General features: G+C 46.8%; 1 protein-coding gene across 6 annotated transcripts; it reads right to left on the bottom strand.

Annotated features, from left to right (window-relative positions):
* Nucleotides 1-276: 276 nt before the first annotated feature.
* LOC143283761 (anhydro-N-acetylmuramic acid kinase-like) lies at nt 277-21,742 on the bottom strand. 6 transcript variants are annotated; one of them, XM_076590098.1, is made up of 7 exons: nt 21,553-21,742; nt 8,981-9,965; nt 5,965-6,152; nt 3,968-4,177; nt 2,906-3,044; nt 1,816-1,972; nt 277-1,459 (listed from the first exon to the last, which is right to left on the bottom strand). In XM_076590098.1, the coding sequence occupies exons 2-7, from the start codon at nt 9,221-9,223 to the stop codon at nt 1,164-1,166; spliced, it is 1,233 nt and encodes a 410-aa protein (XP_076446213.1). In that variant the 5' UTR covers nt 9,224-9,965; nt 21,553-21,742; the 3' UTR covers nt 277-1,163. The 6 variants fall into 6 exon arrangements, with proteins under 6 accessions (XP_076446213.1, XP_076446214.1, XP_076446212.1 ...); XM_076590099.1 differs by having other exon boundaries at nt 8,981-9,949; XM_076590097.1 differs by lacking the exon at nt 21,553-21,742 and adding an exon at nt 20,342-20,971 and having other exon boundaries at nt 8,981-9,999.
* Nucleotides 21,743-22,059: the final 317 nt, after the last annotated feature.

Raw genomic sequence — 22,059 nt, 5'->3', positions numbered from 1 at the left:
TGATAGGTCCATATTTTTGTACACTGCGGAAAATTCTGTGATTAAATAAATCACTCTAAGTAATTCTGCGTGTGGTAGGAGGAAAGAGAGTATCCACATTATATCCTATGCCTATATTCTGCAACCTAGCTATCTACCTTCAAAAACCTTTACAGAATGATGAAATGTTTTCCAGATGATCTGAGTGATTTTTGTACACATTCTTCCACCTTTTTTCCTGGACACTTGCTTCACCGCAGACTTATAGTTCCACTCATCAAAATTGGGAGACTGAAATTGTATTGACCAATATTTTATTTGTAGCCATGAATATTAAACCAAAGCAAAACAAAAATTGAAATATAATCAATAATGAATTGCACAATGGTATTTCATTTTACTGCCATAAATACTAAACCAAAGCTAAACAAACATGTAATTTATGTTCAAACATAATATTATGATAATGAAATGCTTTTCCAAGCTGCAAACAACTTAATTCTTCATGCATGATTGAACAATAGAAAAAATTGTTGAAATGTTCATAGAGTGACAGAAAAAAACAATATCAAATCCCATCTCTTTGTCAGCCAGACATTTGAGAAACAAAACTGTACATCTTTCACAACCACAAACAGAAACAACTAACAAAGCTCATTACATGCGGCCACATACTGAACCATAATTGAATGACTTGCATCTACATACATACAGTTATACTTGTACGTTTTTAGAAGCCATAAACTATACTGTATAAATTTTTGCTGCATGCACAAACAAAACTACCGCTGTATATTTTTGCAACCCTTCACAGAACAATCCTCTGCCTGACACTCGCCAAGAGCCGATGCTTTTTTCCCTTTTTTAAAATAAAATTTCAGTGACATTTCTTGCAGAAACATGCATTCACCACACCGCCTGCAACACATTTAGAACTCAGTGTAACAAAAGACTCTACACCCATTTTGGTTACATTTCTATATTGCGTATAATCATAGTGTCTGGCTTAATCACTCGTGATCTAACTAATAGTGACATACGTACGTCCTCCAACCAAAAAATCGTTTCAAGCCACGTTTTATAAGGTTGGCTGAAAGGGAAAGGATACAATCCTACACTAACCTATCCACTTAACACACATTCACACCTGCAGACACAACACCCCAGAGACAGCTGTAGCAACTTCAGGATGACACAGAGGCCTGTCTGAAGAGGAAGCGGTAAGTACTGGGGTAGGAACCCCGGAAATCGATGCGGAGAGGCTGGTGGATGCAGCCTGAGGTGCTGCTCTCACTGGCGCCCGTGGAGTCGGCAAAGACGTTGGCCTTACCCAGCATGCACCGCATGCCCAGGAAGGCGAAGCTGGCCGCCTCCTTGAAGTCAATAGTCTCCGGTTCCGCCATGTCCTTGTCCAGATGGAGACCTCCAGCCAGAAGCTTCTCCTTCACGTTCTTCATCAGGAAGGTGTTGTGGACTCCTCCTTAAAAATGGAAAATCAGTGAGTCATTTCACTCCTGACAAATAAAAAAAAAAAGGGTTGATTTGTCAAGTTATCAGTAATCAAAGTCATGGAATCTTCCTCAACTCTCGTGTGCGTGCGTGTGTGTGTGTGTGTGTGTGTGAGTGTGTGTGTGTGTGTGTGTGTGTGTGTATAAATTTGTGCTCGAGTGGTTGGCTGGCTGACTGTAAAGGGCATGTATCTAAGTTTTTCTTTTCAGTGTTTAAATGCATGTTTTAAACGTCGGTATTCACACTGTACAGCGTAACTGAGTTTTACATGGAAAGACGCTTTACAGATTATATTATTAGCATTAGTATTATTCAGCATCCACTTACCTCCGGTGAGGAGGACCACGTTTTCGCCATACGTTTTCCTGGGTTTGTCAGGGCTGGCCTTGCTCTTCATACATGCGTCACAGATCTGCATCGCGATGTGCTCCACGTAGGTCCTCGCCAAGTCCTCCAGACTGTACTTCTTGGTCTGCAAGGCATGCTTTAATAAAACAGCCTTATACACAACATACAGGGTTCATGTTAAGTGTATGTAAGATCTGCAATTCATGCTTCAGTGAACACATTTATGCAGAGCATATAGTTCATGTATATCATAGGGTCTGCAAGGCATCCTTCAGTAAAACGCCCTTATACAGAGCATAGGGTTCGTGTATATTGGATTTGGAATTCTTGCTTCAGTAAAAACAGACATACAGAGCATATAGTGTACATATTTAAAGGGTCTGCAAGGCATGCTTCAGTAAAACACCCTTAAACAGAGCATAATTATAGAGTTCATGTATATCATAGGGTCTGCATACTTCATTAAACACCCTTACATAAAGCATAATCATAGGGTTCGTGTATGTAGGGTTTACCATTCATCCTTCAGTAAAACACCCTTATACAGAGCATATTTTCGCTTTGTATGTATATTACAGAGTCTGCAAGGCATGCTTCTGTAAAACATTCTCATACAGAGCATTATAGGGTTCATGCATTTATGGTAAGAGGCACCGTCAAAGATTGGTAAGGCATTGACAAACAGACAAATGTCCAGGATGGGCCAGATGTTGACAGCGATCTACTTAATGAAGACACAGACAGACACACAGACAAACGTCCATAACGGGCCAGATGCTGTCCGCGATCCGCTCAATGAAGAAACACACAGAGGGACAGACACACACACAGGCAGACAAACAAACAGACAAACGTCCAAGATGGGCGATGTTGACAGCGATCCACTCAATGAAGAAACAGACAGACAGAAACACAGACTGACGTCCAAGATGGGCCAGACGTTGTCGGCAATCCACTCCATGCAGAAACAGACAGACAGACACAGACACACAGAAAGACAGACACACACAGACACACAGAAAAACAGACAGACACAGACAGACACAAACACACAGAAACACAGACTAACGTCCAAGATGGGCCAGATCTTGTTGGTGATCCACTCCATGGCCAGAGACTTGGGGCTCTTCAGCTTGTAGTAGTCCAGCTCCTCCAAGGACTTCAGCACGTCCTTCAGAACTTTCCCCTTCTCCGCCAGCTCTCCGTTTCTGCACACACGCGCACGCGCACGTATGCGCGCGTGCACACACACACACACGCATACATGCACGCACACATATACATGCACGCACGCACGCACACACACACACACACACACACACGAACGCAAACACACACATAACCTACATGGTAAATCTAAGAAATCCTCCGCTATCCACATCTAAACTTAAAAAAGACAACAACAACAACAACAAAAAAAAAAAACCCAACAAAAAAACGAAGAGCAAAGTTTCAACCCGAGAACAAGCATTACTCATTCTAATAGCCTACTTATTAACATTTTCAACAACGAAAGGACTTCCGTTATATGGGGAGGTTAAAAAAAAAGAAGAAAAAAAGGCAAATGCCTAACTTGCGTGTAAACCAAGGTGCATGGGACTGGTCTTTACAAGTCACTGACACTAATGTAAGTGTGTGTTCGTATTGATAGTGTCTGTCTTACAAGATAACTGCAAAAGCTTACTGATCTTTCGTAATGCACTTCTTCAATAACATTTTTCCCTTCCATTGTCCAGAGGGATGCTCAAATCTGTCGTCATGCGTGCGCGCGCGTGCATGTGTGTGTGTGTGTGTGTGTAGGCGTGTGTGTGTGTGTGTGTGTGTGTGTGTGTGTGTGTGTGTGTGTGTGTGTGTAGGCGTGTGCGCGCGTGCGTGTGTGTGTGTGTGTGTGTGCGTGTGCTACTAAAACCACCTATCAAAGATCAATGGCACAGTGTGTGTGTGTGTGTGTGTGTGTGTGTGTGTGTGTGTGTGGACGTGCTTATCTGCGCGTGTGCGTGCGTGCGATTGATACATTTAATTTTTTTTTTTTTTTATCGATTTCGTTCATTTTTCACAATGTCAGCCCCTCCCCCCCATTCTCCTCAGTCCGCCAACCTCCCTCACCCCATCACTTCCCTTCCTCACTCACTTATCAAACATGGCTGTCGGGTCCTTCAGATTCGCCAGGTGGTTGAGCACAGTGTTGCACGCGCACACGTCCCACGCGCTGCCGGTCTCGCGCACACGGATGCAGGCGATGCCTCCGAGGTTGATGCACAGCCCAACGCCCAGGAAGAGAAAGCGGTCCACACTGCCCGCCAGTGGCGCCCCCTGGCCCCCGAGACAGACGTCTTTCACACTGTGGAAGAAAAAAGGGAGGAGGACAAATCATCTTGGATGTCCATCGCGAAGGATTAAGGTGTCAGTGACTTTGGAGATGGGACTTATTGCAGCCTAAGGAGTCCACCGCGAACTGTCAAGATGTCATTGTTTCCGGAGAAGGCAGACGCACAATTGCCGCGGCCGTCGCCAGTAATATATTTTAGTTTCTTCGATCCGCTGTACACACATGGACTTCACTGGCTGCCTTAGTTTTGAGTCTGTCAATTTTTCTAGCACTCACATACTTTGAAACACACACACACACACACACACACACACACACACACACACACACACACACACACACACACACATTTGGGCTCGCAAGAATACCCGTTTGCCCGCAGAGACTGACGTGTTCAACATTGTGGAGGAAAAGGGAAAATCACCAACACGATTGTTTAAAAAGCAGTTCTACAGCTTTCAGAAAGGTTTAATGTTTGAGGTCCCACAGCCTTTAACTCTCTCCATACGAACGGCGAAAGAGACGACGTTAACAGCGTTTCACCCAATTACCATCATCAAAATATTGGAAGCGAAGGCTCTTATACTGAAGACGTGAATGTTGACAAAGAATACCACAATTCTGACGACGGAAGCTAAATGCTGGGTCATTCAGACACCCACTGGACGTCCGAGGGGTCTGTGTAGAGGAGAAGAGAGGGCTGGCCGTACTGAGTGAGTTAACGGCTATCGGGGCTGCGAACTGATATCCACTGTGTCTAGGCCTCGGCATAGGAAGAAAGGCAGGGCCCAATCCTCTCAGTCCGTGGGGGAGAGAGAATTGACAGGAAAACCATCTAGTGATACCCACGCTTTGACACACAACCGACAGACTTGGAGGATTCTGGTAAACAGTTCTTCAGCGCGGCGCCCAAAATGACTCTTCACAGAGTTAAGGGAGAAGAACGAGGAGGAGGAGGAGGAGGAGAATCCTCACCTTCCGTCGTTTCAACCTTTCTCAACTGATGTCGGGTATCCCTTCACACCCGGGTGGAGCAAGGAAAACCGGAGTGAAGTGCCTATCCACAGGGACACACCACCATACTGGTGTACACTGAAAGTCCAAAGCTTTGCCGACTCCGCCATAGCGCCTCCTGTACAAACCTAGAATTCAGAGCTTTGTTTTTTTTCAGTCCACCACAGTCCTTCGCTCACATCCTTAGAAACGAATCAAAAAGACATTCCTTTTCAAGCAGTCTCAATGAGGCATAATTAACTGTTTCCATGATAACGACAAAAAAGACGACGATGGCAGCGTTTTACCGCTGCTGACATCATAAGAACTTTACAAGCGGGAAGTTCTCACATTAAAGAAATGGACGAAGACAAAGGAATCCGAATTTCTTTAGACTAAAGCTATATGGTGGTCCGGTTTGGTGGTGGGTTCTCGAAACGACTGAGAAGTTGCTTAGCATGTTTCATGCTTTGAAAACTTCGATTATTCTACTATCGAAGTATTGACTACCAATTTTCTCAAGGCCCGACTAAACGCGTTGGGTTACGCTGCTGGTCAGGCATCTGCTTGGCAGATGTGGCGTAGCGTATATGGATTTGTCCGAACGCAGTGACGCCTCCTTGAGCTACTGAAACGGAAACTATATGCTAGGCTACAAACAGACAGACAGACAGACACACACACACACACACACACGCACGCACGCACGCACGCACGCACGCACGCACGCACACACACACACACACACGCACGCACGCACGCACGCACACACACACACACACACACACACACACACACACACACACCTGAAGTTGGTGATGAGGGGGCACTTGAGGTAGGTGGAGAGGACCTCGCCATCCCCCAGTTGGAAGGTTACTCCGTTCTCGGGCTGATGGAACGCCGTGTGCCCGTTGGCCGCCACAAAGTCCACCCGGATGTCAAGCTTCCCACCCGGAAGGTCTTTATCCTTCTCCGCCATCCTGACCATGAAATCCTGCCATAGTTTGTATATGGTAGTGACGGGCGCAACAGCCGAGTGGTTAAAGCGTTGGACTTTCGATCAGAGGGTTCTAGGTTCGAACCCAGGTTATAGCGCCTGGTACTGGTTGGTTCAGGGTGGGGATCGTTCCGATCATCCAGGTTAACAGATGTGCAAAACTGCTTGTGCATGCATGAAACCCTTTCGTGTGTATACACACGCAGAAGATCGTAATCACGCACGTAATCAATGTCAGCGTTCCGTGTGTCATGGTAAGAAAAACATGCTCGGTATGCACCCTCCACCCCGACACATGGCGGGGGTAAAAACAAAAACTGTTATACATGTAAAACCCCACTCATGTGTACGAGTGAACGTGGGAGTCGCAGCCCACAATCGAATAAGTGGTGTATGATGGTAGTAGGAACAGTAGTAGTAGTTGTAGTAGTAGTAGTAGCAACAACAGCAGTAGCAGCAGTAGTAGTATTACTGGTAGTAGCAGCAGCAGTAGAAGGAGATGCTGCAGCAGCAGCAGCAACAGCAGTCGTAGCGGTATTATCATTTTCGTCCCCCAAGCCACCACCTGTACTGTGTTCCCCCGTTCACGTTATTATTGTCGTTGTCCCCTTGTCTTCACCTGTACTGTAATTCACCCTCCTCGCCTGTATTGTCATTATTGTCCCCCTACCCTTCACGTCCCACTCTGCACCTGTATCATCAATATTGGTTTGAACAAATTTTATTCGTTCAAGAACAATACAATACTATTGTCCCTAAACCCTCACCTGCATGACTGCCCCCTTTTGCCATTGCATTATCACTAGTGTCCCCCAACCCACCGCCTCCCGCCCCCCTGGAGACTGTATCATCATTGCTGTCCCCAACCCCCCCCACCTGAATGGCTGTTCCCTTCTGCACCTGTAGCACGACTACGGTCTCTTCAACCCCTTACGTGTGGAGCCGTCCCCCTCTTCACTGGTATATCCACTACTGTCCCCAACCCCTCACCTGTACGGCTGTCCCCCTCTGCACCTGTCCCCAACCCCTCACCTGTATGGCTGTCCCCCTCTGTACCTGTCCCCAACCCCTCACCTGTACGGCTGTGCCCCTCTGCACCTGTCCCCAACCCCTCACCTGTCCGGCTGTCTCCCTCTGCACCTGTCCCCAACCCCTCACCTGTACGGCTGTGCCCCTCTGCACCTGTCCCCAACCCCTCACCTGTATGGCTGTGCCCCTCTGCACCTGTTCCCAACCCCTCACCTGTATGGCTGTCTCCCTCTGCACCTGTCCCCAACCCCTCACCTGTACGGCTGTCCCCCTCTGTACCTGTCCCAAACCCCTCACCTGTATGGCTGTCCCCCTCTGTACCTGTCCCCAACCCCTCACCTGTATGGCTGTCCCCCTCTGTACCTGTCCCCAACCCCTCACCTGTATGGCTGTCCCCCTCTGTACCTGTCCCAAACCCCTCTCCTGTCCGGCTGTCTCCCTCTGTACCTGTCCCCAACCCCTCACCTGTATGGCTGTGCCCCTCTGCACCTGTCCCCAACCCCTCACCTGTATGGCTGTCCCCCTCTGTACCTGTCCCAAACCCCTCACCTGTATGGCTGTCCCCCTCTGTACCTGTCCCAAACCCCTCACCTGTATGGCTGTCCCCCTCTGTACCTGTCCCAAACCCCTCACCTGTATGGCTGTCTCCCTCTGTACCTGTCCCAAACCCCTCACCTGTATGGCTGTCTCCCTCTGTACCTGTCCCCAACCCCTCACCTGTACGGCTGTGCCCCTCTGCACCTGTCCCCAACCCCTCACCTGTATGGCTGTGCCCCTCTGCACCTGTTCCCAACCCCTCACCTGTATGGCTGTCTCCCTCTGCACCTGTCCCCAACCCCTCACCTGTACGGCTGTCCCCCTCTGTACCTGTCCCAAACCCCTCACCTGTATGGCTGTCCCCCTCTGTACCTGTCCCCAACCCCTCACCTGTATGGCTGTCCCCCTCTGTACCTGTCCCCAACCCCTCACCTGTATGGCTGTCTCCCTCTGTACCTGTCCCAAACCCCTCACCTGTCCGGCTGTCTCCCTCTGTACCTGTCCCCAACCCCTCACCTGTATGGCTGTGCCCCTCTGCACCTGTCCCCAACCCCTCACCTGTATGGCTGTCCCCCTCTGTACCTGTCCCAAACCCCTCACCTGTATGGCTGTCCCCCTCTGCACCTGTATCATCACTACTGTCCCCATCCCCTCACCTGTATGGCTGTCCCCCTCTGCACCTGTCCCCATCCCCTCACCTGTATGGATGTGCCCCTCTGCACCTGTCCCCAACCCCTCACCTGTATGGCTGTCTCCCTCTGCACCTGTCCCCAACCCCTCACCTGTATGGCTGTCTCCCTCTGCACCTGTCCCCAACCCCTCACCTGTATGGCTGTGCCCCTCTGCACCTGTCCCCAACCCCTCACCTGTATGGCTGTCCCCCTCTGCACCTGTTCCCAACCCCTCACCTGTATGGCTGTGCCCCTCTGCACCTGTTCCCAACCCCTCACCTGTCCGGCTGTCTCCCTCTGCACCTGTCCCCAACCCCTCACCTGTATGGCTGTGCCCCTCTGCACCTGTCCCCAACCCCTCACCTGTATGGCTGTGCCCCTCTGCACCTGTCCCCAACCCCTCACCTGTATGGCTGTGCCCCTCTGCACCTGTCCCCAACCCCTCACCTGTACGGCTGTGCCCCTCTGCACCTGTCCCCAACCCCTCACCTGTATGGCTGTGCCCCTCTGCACCTGTCCCCAACCCCTCACCTGTATGGCTGTGCCCCTCTGCACCTGTATCATCACTACTGTCTCTTAACCCCTCACCTCAATGGCCTTGCCCATGAAGTGAGCGTAGTCGTAGTGGAGACGGATCAGCTCCAGCCCGGAGAGGGTGTGGACGTTGGCCAGTCTTTCCCTCCAGGCGTCGTCATAGGGGACCGTGGTGGCCTCCAGGATACGGAAGCTCCAGATGTCCGTGTTGAGGTCTCCCGTGAATTCGGCACAGCAGATGTCCAGCCCGTCCAGTGAGCTGCCGGAGGTCAGCCCCAGACCAGTGTAGGTGGTCATGGTGAGGGGTGGGGTGGGTGGATTGTGGTGGTTTGGTTGTGGCGGGTGGTTGGTTGGACGGGGGTGGTTTTGATGGGGAGGTTTTGGTGGGGTGGATAGTTTGTAGTTCGGGTTCGGGTGGGGTGGATAGTTTTGATGGGGGACTGGTTGAGTGGGGGTGGTTTGGATGAGGAGTTTTGGGTAGAGTGGATAGCTTCGGTGGGGTGGATGGTTTAGGTTTTGGTGGGGTGGGTGTTTTCGGTGAGGTGGATGGCTGGGTGAAATGGATGGTTTTTGGTGGGTGGATGGTTTGGGGTGGGGGTGGTTTTGGTTGGGTGACAGTTGGGCGATGCGGGTGGTTTGAGAGAGGTGGTTGGGTTTATAGTGGGGGTGATCAGTACGCGGTTGGTGGGTGGGGTGGGTCAGTGGTGGGAGTTCACGAAGAGGTGTTTAGTGGGTGGTCGGTTGGTACTGTATCCCTCAGGTGCAGGTGATGCATCCAACACTGCAACCTGGTCCCGGGTAGAAGAGAGAAGTTTAATGAAGTTTGTGACAGCAGCGACTGGAAATGGCGATGTGTGGAAGCAAGAAGTGCACTGCCGCTTCAACTGGTCGCGGTGTCGGTGGGTGGAAGCTGCGGGTGATGTCTTGGCACTGGTTGCGATGATCGCTGGGATGGGTGATGGTGGTGGTGGTAGGGGGTAGGTCGTGGGAGACCCTCCGAGAGACTCGGAAACGAAACCTCCCCTGCAGCAGTAGTCACCTTTTAACATGAGACGGCCAACACAGGTGATCAGCTAGTCAAACAAAAAACAGAAAAAAACCACACCAAAAAACCAAACCAAAACAAAAACACACAAACAAAAACGACAACAAAAACATCAAAATATACGAGAGAGAGAGAGAGAGAGAGAGAGAGAGAGAGAGAGAGAGAGAGAGAGAGAGAGAGCTCAGATAAACAAGACATTGAGACAATAGATAACGGAAAAGACAACAAAACAACAAACAGACATGCGGATAAAGCAAAGAATTATGAAATGCATTAACAATAAATGAAAAATTGAAATAAAGCAGAAAGAAGAAAAGGATAAATCAGGGTCGGAAATACCAAGTTTGCCTATCTGCGTTGCTGTCTGGCAAAAACGAGAATAGATAAACTGAAAATCATCAGCACAAACTATACAAGTGAATAAGAACAGCGGAACATACATCACAGGCTCACTGGCTATCATTTCCCGTTCTAAAATGTTTGACAACAAATGAAATCAAAATGACACAGAAAAACAAACAAATAAGCAAACAAATAAATTAATAAATAACAGCGAAATATAGATAGATTATTTCCAGAATTCAGCCTGTCAAACTGTGGTCTTACATCATCATTTAAAGTATAAATAATCCCGGGAACTGTAGAGGTAACTATAAAAGAAACTCACATGAAACAGAACGTTAAAATGACTGAGTGAGTGTGTCTGACAAAATGAAGGAGCAAACAAACATAAAATTTAGAACCAAAATAGCTCTACACAAACCAGGCCCTTTCCCAATAATAATTTTGAAAAAAAAAAAAAAGAGGAAAAAAATATAAAAAAAAGCAAAACGAAACAACGAAACAACGAAACACACATCAGTTTATAATAATCAAGAACAAGTTAACACAAAACCAATCAGACTCATTGTTAAGACTTCCCACATTACGTCCCCGCTGACCAATGAAATGTTTAATAACAAATCCATGAGCGCTGTGTGAAGCAACAGCTAGTTTCCCCACAGATAAACTGAATCTAAACAGTAACTAATCCAGTAACAAGAAAAAGCCCACCCAACACTTTTTTGGTTAAAAACTGTGCTTCGGCAAAATACCTTACAAACGCTCACAAAGACAAACGAACAAATGATAAATCAGTTTGTAACAGATGATCGTGTTGCTTTTCGAAACAGAGCAGATTTAGATCTAAAGAATGGAACGCCTACACATGAGATGTCGATGCGTCATTGAAAAAATGAATGAGAGCGTGACGTTACTCGACGAAAGAGTGTTTTTGTTTCAGTGGCTGTTGTGTGTTCTCACTCTCAGCCCAGCTAGTGCAGTATGGTGAACCTTAGTAAGAACTAGGCGCCCAGTAAAGTACCCAGTAAACATCCCACCCCAAACTTTACAGTGAAATGAAAGTGGGGGATGGCTCTTACAGTATGTTATTTCAGTTTACGACAGTGTAATAAATCGAATCCCTTTTTGTTCTCCGACAATGCATGCTAATATTGCAGATCTGGGTGAGAAGAACGATTAGTTTTATTTTGTTGCGACTGGTATCACATCTATTTATTTATCTTCTATCTATATTTATTCATTCATTTTTAATTAGTTGGACACGGAACACACAGACACGGAAAGGCGGATGCGAGAAGCAAGGGAAAAGAGTACTGAGGGGTCGTGTCCCTTGGAAAATTCCTGTGGACTGCTGTTGCTGCATGGGACAGCAAGCACTGAGCTATAAATAGACGATTGTCAGCTCTATTCATAGCTCAGTGGACAGGAGCATGGTATACAGTGATGTGTGGCTGTGTTGGGAAGGGGAGAGGGAGGGTGCGGACTGAGGTTAAAACCCACTGAGAACGTATAAGATGGTGCACACACACACGCACGCACGCACGCGCGCGGGCACACACACACACACTGGCAGAGAACAATGGGTCCAGAATAAGATAATATTATCCCAAGGACATACGAGTCTTAACTAAACCCACGTGTGCAACATGTGTGCTGTGTGCGAAAGAGAGAGAGAGAGAGAGAAATTTGTTCTTCTGCGCCCAAAACAATTGTTTTGCAACTGTCAGCAAGAAAAAAAAAACCGATCAAGTTTTGAATGATGTCCTGTTAACCATCTCCACGACATATTGCTGTGCGCCACTTGACGTCATACCAAGAGCAAAACGAACAAACAAAAAAAAAGAAAAAAGAAAAAAAGTAACAACAGTAACATACAAGCAAAAGCAAAAAATGCTCCCCCCCCCTTCCCCCCCCCAAAAAAAAATCCCTTACACAGCATCTTTTCCCAGCGCCAACTGACGTCAAGCCACAAGCAAACAAAGACAAACGACACCCACCCCCCTCCCGCACCCCCCCCCCCCACTTCCCCCCAAAAAAAACAAAACAAAAACAAAACAACAAAACAAAAACAAAACAACAAAACAAAAATAACACACACAAAAACAAAAAACAACATCAACAAAAACGTCAACAGCATCTTTTCCCTTCATCAACATTTTAACACATGATCTGTATTTTCGATAATCAGTTTTTTCTATTCGGTATTCTTATAGCACTGAACAGCAGCAGCAGCAGCACAAGCGCAGCAGTTGTGGCAGAAGCTGTAGAAGAAGTAGTAGAAGCATTAGCAGCAGCACAAGTAGTAGTTGTAGTAACAGTAGCAGTAGCAGCAGCGGCAGCGGCAGCATCAACAGTAGTAGTAGTAGTAGTAGTAGTGCTGGTATGAAATAACGACGCTTAGCCAAACACTAACATTTTCACCTGCTTGTCCGTCAAAACAACATCACATCGGTGAATCACGAAGGATGGGGGGGGCGGGGGGGGGGGGGTGTTCAGAGAGAGAGAGAGAGAGAGAGAGAGAGAGAGAGAGAGAGGATAAACGGAACATCCCGTGCTTGACTCGTGCATTTCTCCAGCACTGAGCTATATGTATATGTATACATGGATTTTCCCCACCGTTTTGGGCTGCGGACGAACAGTCCCGAACAGCTCCACACCATATCCCCAACAGTTTCAGTTTCAGTTTCAGTAGCTCAAGGAGGCGTCACTGCGTTCGGACAAATCCATATACGCTACACCACATCTGCCAAGCAGATGCCTGACCAGCAGCGTAACCCAACGCGCTTAGTCAGGCCTTGAGAGAAAAAAAAAAAAATCAACAGCAATATACACAAACACATGCCGTATACGGCATGATGATGAAGATATGTCACGTATCGATTTTTGCATGAGGTGTGGGGTGGTAGGTGGTGTGAACCCCCAAAGAACGCACACTATGACTCAAACCGAAAGCGCCTGCTCAAAAGCGCACACATCAGTCCGTCTCAGAGCCGAAACACATTTTTTAGAGCACGTGCGCTGTTTGTTCTGCATGTGAGTGTATTGACAACATCAGAGATGTGTCCTTTTTAATGTATGCATTGCTTTCAAAATGTCGCTAGATTTATAATTTATTTGTATTACTCTTCTGCCACAACAGATTTCCCTCTGTGCGAAATTCGGGTGGCTCTCCCCAGGGAGAGTGCATCATCACCTGGTTTCTTATTTCTTCTTATTTATTTTTTTCCTGCAAGTTAACTTTTTTTCCACTATCAATATTGTCGAGAAAGAGGTTCATCATGTCAGAAATTAAACATACACCGTTAGACGGGCAAGCAGATTTCAAGAAAAGTCAACGAGACATACATCGAAGAAAAAAATATTATGCTGGCGTGCCGTGCGCGTGCATGCACGCACAAACCACAACAACAACCGCGCACACATACAGACCCAGACCCAGACACACAAGCACATGCACACACACTTACACACGCGGGCGCGCGCGAACACACACACACCGTCACACACACACACACACACAGTTCGGGTGAGCAATGTGTTTACAGCGCAAGTCTATGGTAACAGGTTAAAGTCGAAGGATGCCTCCACGACCTTTCTATTCTGCTGCAGAGCACTATTGGCACTGTCTGTAGTCTACGGTGGTTGTTGTTGTTGTTGCTGTATACCTTTCTTCACCTGTTCATGGCATGAGGCCCGTTCAGTCATTCTTGTTGCATGATGTGTATTGCGCATATTTGTGAAGGGTGTGTGTGTGTGTGTGTGTGTGTGTGTGTGTGTGTGTGTGTGTGTGTGTTCGCGCGCCACTATGTGTGTGTGTGTGTGGTGGGTGGGGTTGGGGGTGGGGGTGGGGTTAGGGTTGTATGCGTACGTGCATGTGTGTGTGTTTGAGAGATACATGGTTAGTATATGTGTGTATGTGTGCGTGTGTGTGTGTGTGTGTGTGTGTGTGTGTGTGTGTGTACGTGCGTGTACGGGTGTGTCTTGGCGCTCGCGCAGGTGAGCATACCTGTCTACGTAAGCGAATGTTTGAGAAAGAGAACCAGAGACAGAAATACTGCAAAGACAAAATGGAAAAGACAGACAGACAGAGAGAGAGAGAGAGAGAGAGAGAGAGAGAGAGAGAGAGAGAGAGAGGGGGGGGAGGGAGGTGGTGGTGGGGAGAATGGGGTGGAGTGGGGGTCATAATATATTCACGCACACTAACTTCGGCCCAGCAAACTGACACGGTGACATGGCGAAACTAATCCAGCGATCACCCAAATAAAACCTTAAACCTACATTAAGCTATAACGTCCTGGTGCCTTCCCGATAAAACACTTCCTGTCAAAGCTTTCCCCTGACAAGACGAGAAAAAAACAACAACAACAAACAAGAGAGGCAAGGCCTTCAAGACTCACTTGTGATAAATTACGTCCCCTAGCATTAATTACAGAGTAATTTCCCTTCTTTAATATCTGCACCAAAACGTTTGCAAAATAAATAAAAATTCCATGCTTAGCAAAAGAAGTTCCTGTTTGAACAAAAAATGATAATAATGACTCCTCTTGTTGTTGTGTCGAATAAGAGGTCAAAGTGCCAAGTTTAGAGAATACCAAAAATATAAATATAACAGTAAATGCAGTTTGCATATAATTAGGCTTCTTTTTTAAATTTTTTTGTGCCCATCCCAGAGGTGCAATATTTGTTTTAAACAAGATGACTGGAAAGAACTGAATTTTTCCTATTTTTATGCCTAATCTGGTGTCAACTGACAAAGTATTTGCAGAGAAAATGTCAATGTTAAAGTTTTCCACGGACACACAGACACACGGACACACACACACACACACACAGACAACCGAACACCGGGTTAAAACAGACTCACTTTGTTTACACAAGTGAGTCAAAAACCAAACAAACAAAACACACACACACACACACAAGAACAAAACAAACCAACTGTGTCTGGCTTATTTGATCAAAACCCGTACCCGGTGTGACTTCATATAATCATTGTTACCCCTTTCAGGTCACTATAGATTAGAAAACAGAAGAAGAAAGAGAAGATACAAACGTACTTTGTAATGGAAATAACCTTGCAAAAGTTGCATGGTTAAACATAGAGGGTATGTACTGGATATCAGATACACTGATTACGTCACCAACGAACAAGTACGTCAAACCATCAAGCAGCACATCGGTCCATCAGAAGATCAGCTGTGATATCCGTTAAGAAAAGAAAACTACATTAGTATGGCCACACAACAAGGTCCAATATGGCCTTGCCAAAACAATCCTCCTAGGAGCTGTTTAGGGATGAAGACGGAGGGAATACAACAAGCAAAACAGCAAACAAACAAACAAAAACAACCATCATCCCCCGCCTCCCCCCCCCTCCCCCCCCCCCAGGCCCCCTTAAAAAAAAAAACCAAACAAAAGAAAAACAAAGCAACAACAACAAAAACAAGAGAGGCAAGGCCTTCAAGACTCACTTGTGACAGAGTAAAACACACAAGCTTTTTATGTATTGAGTATAATTTCAAAACGTAATGTTTAAGATGAGAAAGATCAGTTTAAAGCGAATTAAGTCCCCTAGCATTAATTACAGAGCAATTTCCCTTTTTTAATATCTGCACCAAAACGTTTGCAAAATAAATAAAAATTGCATGCTTAGCAAAAGAAGTTCCTGTTTGAACAAAAAATGACAATAATGACTCCTCTTGTTGTTGTGTCAGAATAAGAGGTCAAAGTGCCAAGCTTAGAGAATACAAAAAATATAAATATAACAGTAAATGCAGTTTGCATACAATTAGGCTTCTTTTTTTAAATTTTTTTTTGGTGCCCATCCCAGAGGTGCAATATTGTTTTAAACAAGACTGGAAAGAACTGAATTTTTCCTATTTTTATGCCAAATTTGGTGTCAACTGAAAGTATTTGCAGAGAAAATGTCAATGTTAAAGTTTAGCACGGACACACGGACACACACACACACACACACACAGACAACCGAACACCGGGTTAAAACATAGACTCACTTTGTTTACACAAGTGAGTCAAAAAACGAAGGACCAACATCATCGCAGAATGTACTGAACTGAGTTAACGGAAGAGAAAAGGAGATCGAGAGGATGAAGTGGCCAAGTAAAGACTCGACGTAACTCCCTCCTCCCCCTACCTCTACTCCCTTTACTTCCCGCCCCCCCCCCCCCCCTCTACTCCCCTCCGCCGCCTCCTCCCGAGCATCGACTGTCGCAGCCGCTCATTGAGGTCCACCGCCGTGCTCCACAATTTATCACGGTCCACAATTTATGCAGCAGGGTGGTAGTTATACCAGAGCAAATCAAGCACACTAAGTGCACTGTCTATGCACATGTCAATTTATGCAGCAGGGTGGTAGTTATACCAGAGCAAATCAAACACACTAAGTGCACTGTCTATGCACATGTCAATTTATGCAGCAGGGTGGTAGTTATACCAGAGCAAATCAAACACACTAAGTGTACTGTCTGTGCACATGTCCTTTTGTCTTACCACCGGGCTGACGCGGTTCATTGAGCCGTTTGACGACCGCGTCTCCTTTCAATTTCATAAAAACTACATGCGCACGCGCGCACACACACACACACACGCGCGCGCGCGCGCTGGGAGCTTACACAACCAGTTATCGTTGTTGATACGCCATGCGCCTAATTCATAACTATCACCCCGCTGCATCTCCAACAGGCCTGGTTATAATCAACTCTGGCGCGGACTCCTAATAGATAGGAGACCGCATTCTGCGTCGTCTGGTGTGTAATCTTCTGGGACTTTGTGCAGTGGAAGAGCCACTGTGATCAACCTTTCCCTGTGCTGTTTGTGTCTGTCTACGTGAACAATACTAATAAACGCCACTGTGGCCGATGGAATCTGTTAACTGTTGCCTAACGACGGTGCGTACACACAGACATGAACTGAAAGCATTTGACGTATATTTCCTTGTGCTGAGGAGCAACATAAACAACAAAAATGTAGGCTTCCTCTTTTATTTTATTTTATTTTATTTTTTTATCTCACGACACAAAGAACAGATTAAGTCATTCTAACTTTAAGTTGTGTAACTAGAGCGATGCATTGTCAATTCTGATAAACCTAATCTAAATCTAGTTGTCAGTAATACATTTCCACTGCCTGCCTACATCCCGCAGCAGATAAGGTTGTGAAAGGGGGGGGGGGATAGGTCAGTAAGGAGAGAGTGGGTGAGCAAAGCACACGTCACAAGACACGACTCGAAGAGAAGAAAAGAGAATGGAAATGACACACTTTATAATAGAGTAACGTTAAAGGACAGTAAAGAAAATAGCAAGGCTCCGGAGAGATACGAGAGAAAGCTAGGACCGACATTAGCGCTGCTCCGGCGAAGTTAACTTCGCTCCTTTCTTGAAGAAATAAAACTGGAGTAGTCTTTTGTGAAACTGAATTATCAACTGTACGCGAATGTTTTTGGTGAGGTCATTGGTTTTAGTTAACGTGAACCGAAATTGTGACATTCGTGAAACGGAACAGAAAGGCACGCACGCACATGCCATACTATACACACGTGCGCGCACACATACATAAACTGTACACACACACACACACACACAAACGCACAGACACAAGCGCGCGCGCACACGCCCAGCGTGTTGGGTCTATGTGTAGGTCAGGCATCCCCCCCGCCCCCCACCCCCGATGTGTTCTAGTGTACATGATTAGTCCATACTGTGTGATGCCTTCTTGAAATAAAAAACAACATTTATGCAGTGAACATACAACTGCTGACGCAATATACGTGTGTGTGCGTGTATGTATTTTTGTACACTGTGTGCACGCGCGCGAAAATATATGGGTGTATATGTGTGTGTGTGTGTTCGTACATATGGGTGTGCTCGTACGCGCGCGCCAGTGTTGTGCACGTGCATGCATATGTGCATCGGGAAGACGGGGTGTATGTTACATGTCTGTGTGCGCGTACGCAAGTGGGCATTTTCTTTTCCCCTTTTTTTCTTCTTCTTTTTTCTTCTTCCTCTCGATATTCAGAGGTGATACTCATCGCTCTTGCCCTTGGCCTGCTTACAGCGTAAGCTACTGCTGACGCGGTGAGAAAAGAAAGATAAAACTGGCATGCAGCCATTTATCATTCCTTTGAAAAAAAAAAATTACTTTCATTTTTTTTTTTATATCAGTTATAAATCTGTTCATGTCTTTATATGAAGTGGGCTCCTTTACCTTGTCGTATCAGTTGGATGAGTGGGGAACAGTAAGTGCGAGAGACTGTAACCACACAGATCGAGGCTGCCTGTAGGTTGGTTTTTTTTTTTTTTAAATCCGTGATAGTTGAAACCAGCATGTAGTCCCGCTAAACTACCGCCCCCCCCCCCTCCTCCCTCCTTCTCCCTCCTCAATGTAATGATTAACGCGTCAAGTAAACGACGTCATGCAGGCATCTCCACTCGCTGTGTGTGAAAACTGAAGAGAAAAAAAAACAGGTCATGTACTTTGCGCGACAGCTCCACGAAGCATATAAAATGTCATCTAAGCCCGACGCCGGCCGGGGCCGTCCTTGCTGTGACGACTCGGAATACTCTTCTGCATAAGCCACAGAGACCGGGAAGTAGAAACACACACACACACACACACACACACAAACACACACACACACAAACACACACGCGCGCGCACACACAAAACACACACACGCGCGCACGTGCACACAAACACACAGACACACACACACACACACTCACTCGTAAGCCAGTAAGTAGGGCAACCTCTACTCATTACAGCTGGGTCAATAGCCGGATAAAAAATAAAAATAAAAGGAAAAAAAAAGGATGTGGAGATGGGTTTTGGGCGTGCCTTGAAGAGAAAGCCACGAATGCGGAGAAAGAGTTGGAAAGATAAGTGAAGTTTCAAGCTGGGATAAAGATACTGTAAAAATAAAGAGAAATAAACCGTGGAAAACTTCTTGTAATCAGACTCTCTCTCTCTCTCACGTCCTTCCGCAAGACAATGGGTGCCAGTGGTGGGTGGCGGTCTGGGTTGCCAGTCTTTCACCGAGATGAGACCGACTACAACTCGACTTCTCTGCTCTCGGCAACAAAACTGTTATCGTTACTGAGAAACAAATTCGAGTGCCCAGGATATTATAATAATAATAATAAACATACATACAGGCAAGCAGAAAATAAGCTGGTGTGTACGTGATTGGTCAGAAAGGGTAATGGTTTCGCTGCCGCATCACAGAGAGAGAGAGAGAGAGAGAGAGAGTGTAGTGTGTGTGTGTGTGTGTGTGTGTGTGTGTTATGTTTGCACATGTGCCCTATCAGTTAGCCGGTCGGCTAACACACACAAGAAGGCGGGTTGATTATGTCGACACTGACATTTTTGAAAGCGTGAACTAGGCCATTCAGTTTCGCTCACACGTCCTCGATCGAGGACTCAGTCGAGTGCGCGCACGCACGTAGTATTAACGAGACGTTCGGGAGCAAGTTGGGGAATGCTTCTGCCCCTGGGCACTTTTGTGTTCAATGGTGGAGTGTTTTGTTTTGTTTTCAGTTATGTTGGAAAATGGTGCACACCACAACACACTCACACACACACACACACAAACACACACACGCAAACACACACACACACACACACACACACACATATACTGACACACACTGAGGCTGCGGTGCCGCCCCCCGTGCCCCCCTCCTCCACATGGCACTCACACACACACACACACTGAGGCACACACACACGAAAACACACTGGCACACGCACAAACACACACAAACACACACACACACACACACACACACTACACGCACGCACACCGTCACACACGCACGCAAGCACGCACAAACATACACACACACACACACACACACAGAGGGTATCCATTATGACACCAGAGTCACTGAAGTTCACACATGATAAACATACTTGACCACTCGCACAAGTGGCAAACACATAATCAGTCTCAGTACAACATACAAATATCAGCAGTACGAAATGATGAAAATAAGAGACTGTTGCAAATTTACCTTGGACAAACGCCGAACTGAGAGATTCTGCGTAGATCGAGTGTGCGGAAAACGGAACACAGGTCAGTCTATCTCACTTTGTGAAACTAGCGTCAAACTATCAGACCTATGCTGTGACAGGTATATTTACACACACTAGGGAACTACAGACGTTCTTTTGTTGGCTGCCACGGTTGTGGAATGATTCAGTTTGGGTCAGTCGTCCGCCCGCACCGGGTCAACGTCCACTGACAAGACTGAGCCGTCAGCCACTCCGGGTCAATAAACTGATAACAGATGTCCCGTAACTGAGTAGAAGTTTGCTGATGCACAGAGGACACAACCTTAGACAGTCGACGTGACCGCGGCCTTGAAGACGTGACGCTGTTGCCTGTTGCACAGAGGATGACACAACATTAGACAGCCGACCGCCTTGAGGACTTGCTCAATGCTCTTGTTGCGCTGCCTTCTGCAGTTTTCCTGCTGGCTAAGACAAACACACCGACCCGTCTGACTAGAGCTCACTGAGTAATGTTGTCACAGATGTTTTGCGGCGCCCATTGTATGCCGTCGTTTGTGCACGCTTTGCATTGCCGTACTGATATACTTGTGTTCTTTAAATATAATTCGGGTCCCCTTTGCTCCCCTCCCCCTCCACGCCCCCCCCCCCTCCGCGCCCCCCGCCCCCCCTTCCCTGAATGTGCCTGCCTCCGCCCCGATTGACATCAACAGATGAAGTCGCGCGCGCGCGTACTTACACATACAAACACACACACACACACAGATACACTGAAGTAGGCCAACTACAGTTGTGATTTGTGTGCAAACATACACGCGCGCGCTCCCGCATGTGCGTCAGTGCAACAGTATTCGTGGTTCTGTGTACGTGTACAGTTTGTTCAGGCCAAACGGATTTTCCCATATTTCACTGGGCGTCCTTGAGAAGCAGAGCAAGTTCAAGTACGATCAGCTAACATCCCCGCAAGGGCACGTCGCGTCAAGGCACGGCTCTTGGCGGTGCACACCGGCAGTTTCAACGGAGGGGGGCGTGGGGTGGGGTGGGGTGGGGTGAGGGTGGGGACTTAGAAAGAAACTGAAGAAAGTGAAAAATATACAGATCGAGTAACAAATCCGTAAAGCGTTTCTCAGGCTGTGAGAACAACAACAACTGAACAGCAACAACAACTACTATAACAACAACAACAACAACAACACACACACAACCTGTTTACCTCGATGATCGAACAGCACCACAATAGAATTTGTTTCAATCCAGACAGGCAAAAACCACATAATCGGGTTTATCGAAAACACATACACGTTGCACGCTGTGATGCTGACAGTCACTGAAACCGTACGTACGATCGCCACTCCAATGATATGCAGCCGCTTCTATCGCAGCTTGTGGTGGTCCAATGTACAACAGTGGGTTCCAAGCAAGTGACTAATCATTATAACTCAGTATCTCGATCCGGACACTGCGCGAGTCCACAGGCAGTCCTGTCATTCTTTGCTAAGATTTTGTTTGTTTGTTTTGTTTGTTTGTTTGTCAGTTTTCAGTGACTATGATACGCGCGCGCGCGTGTTCACATGCCGATGCAGTACTATTGTTCTTTGCTGGGTGCTTTTAATAGCACGCCGCTAAGATGGTGTACACATAAAAAAATGCACGTATAATTTTATTGTATTCTCTCTCTCCAGTTTCTCTACTGATTTTGATGTGCCATCCAGCTGTCTCT

The sequence above is a fragment of the Babylonia areolata genome, chromosome 7 (genome assembly GCF_041734735.1).
Source record: "Babylonia areolata isolate BAREFJ2019XMU chromosome 7, ASM4173473v1, whole genome shotgun sequence".
NCBI classification, from domain to species: domain Eukaryota; kingdom Metazoa; phylum Mollusca; class Gastropoda; order Neogastropoda; family Buccinidae; genus Babylonia; species Babylonia areolata.
Note: the sequence above shows the minus strand (reverse complement) of the source record. Positions and strands in the feature narration are given on the sequence as shown.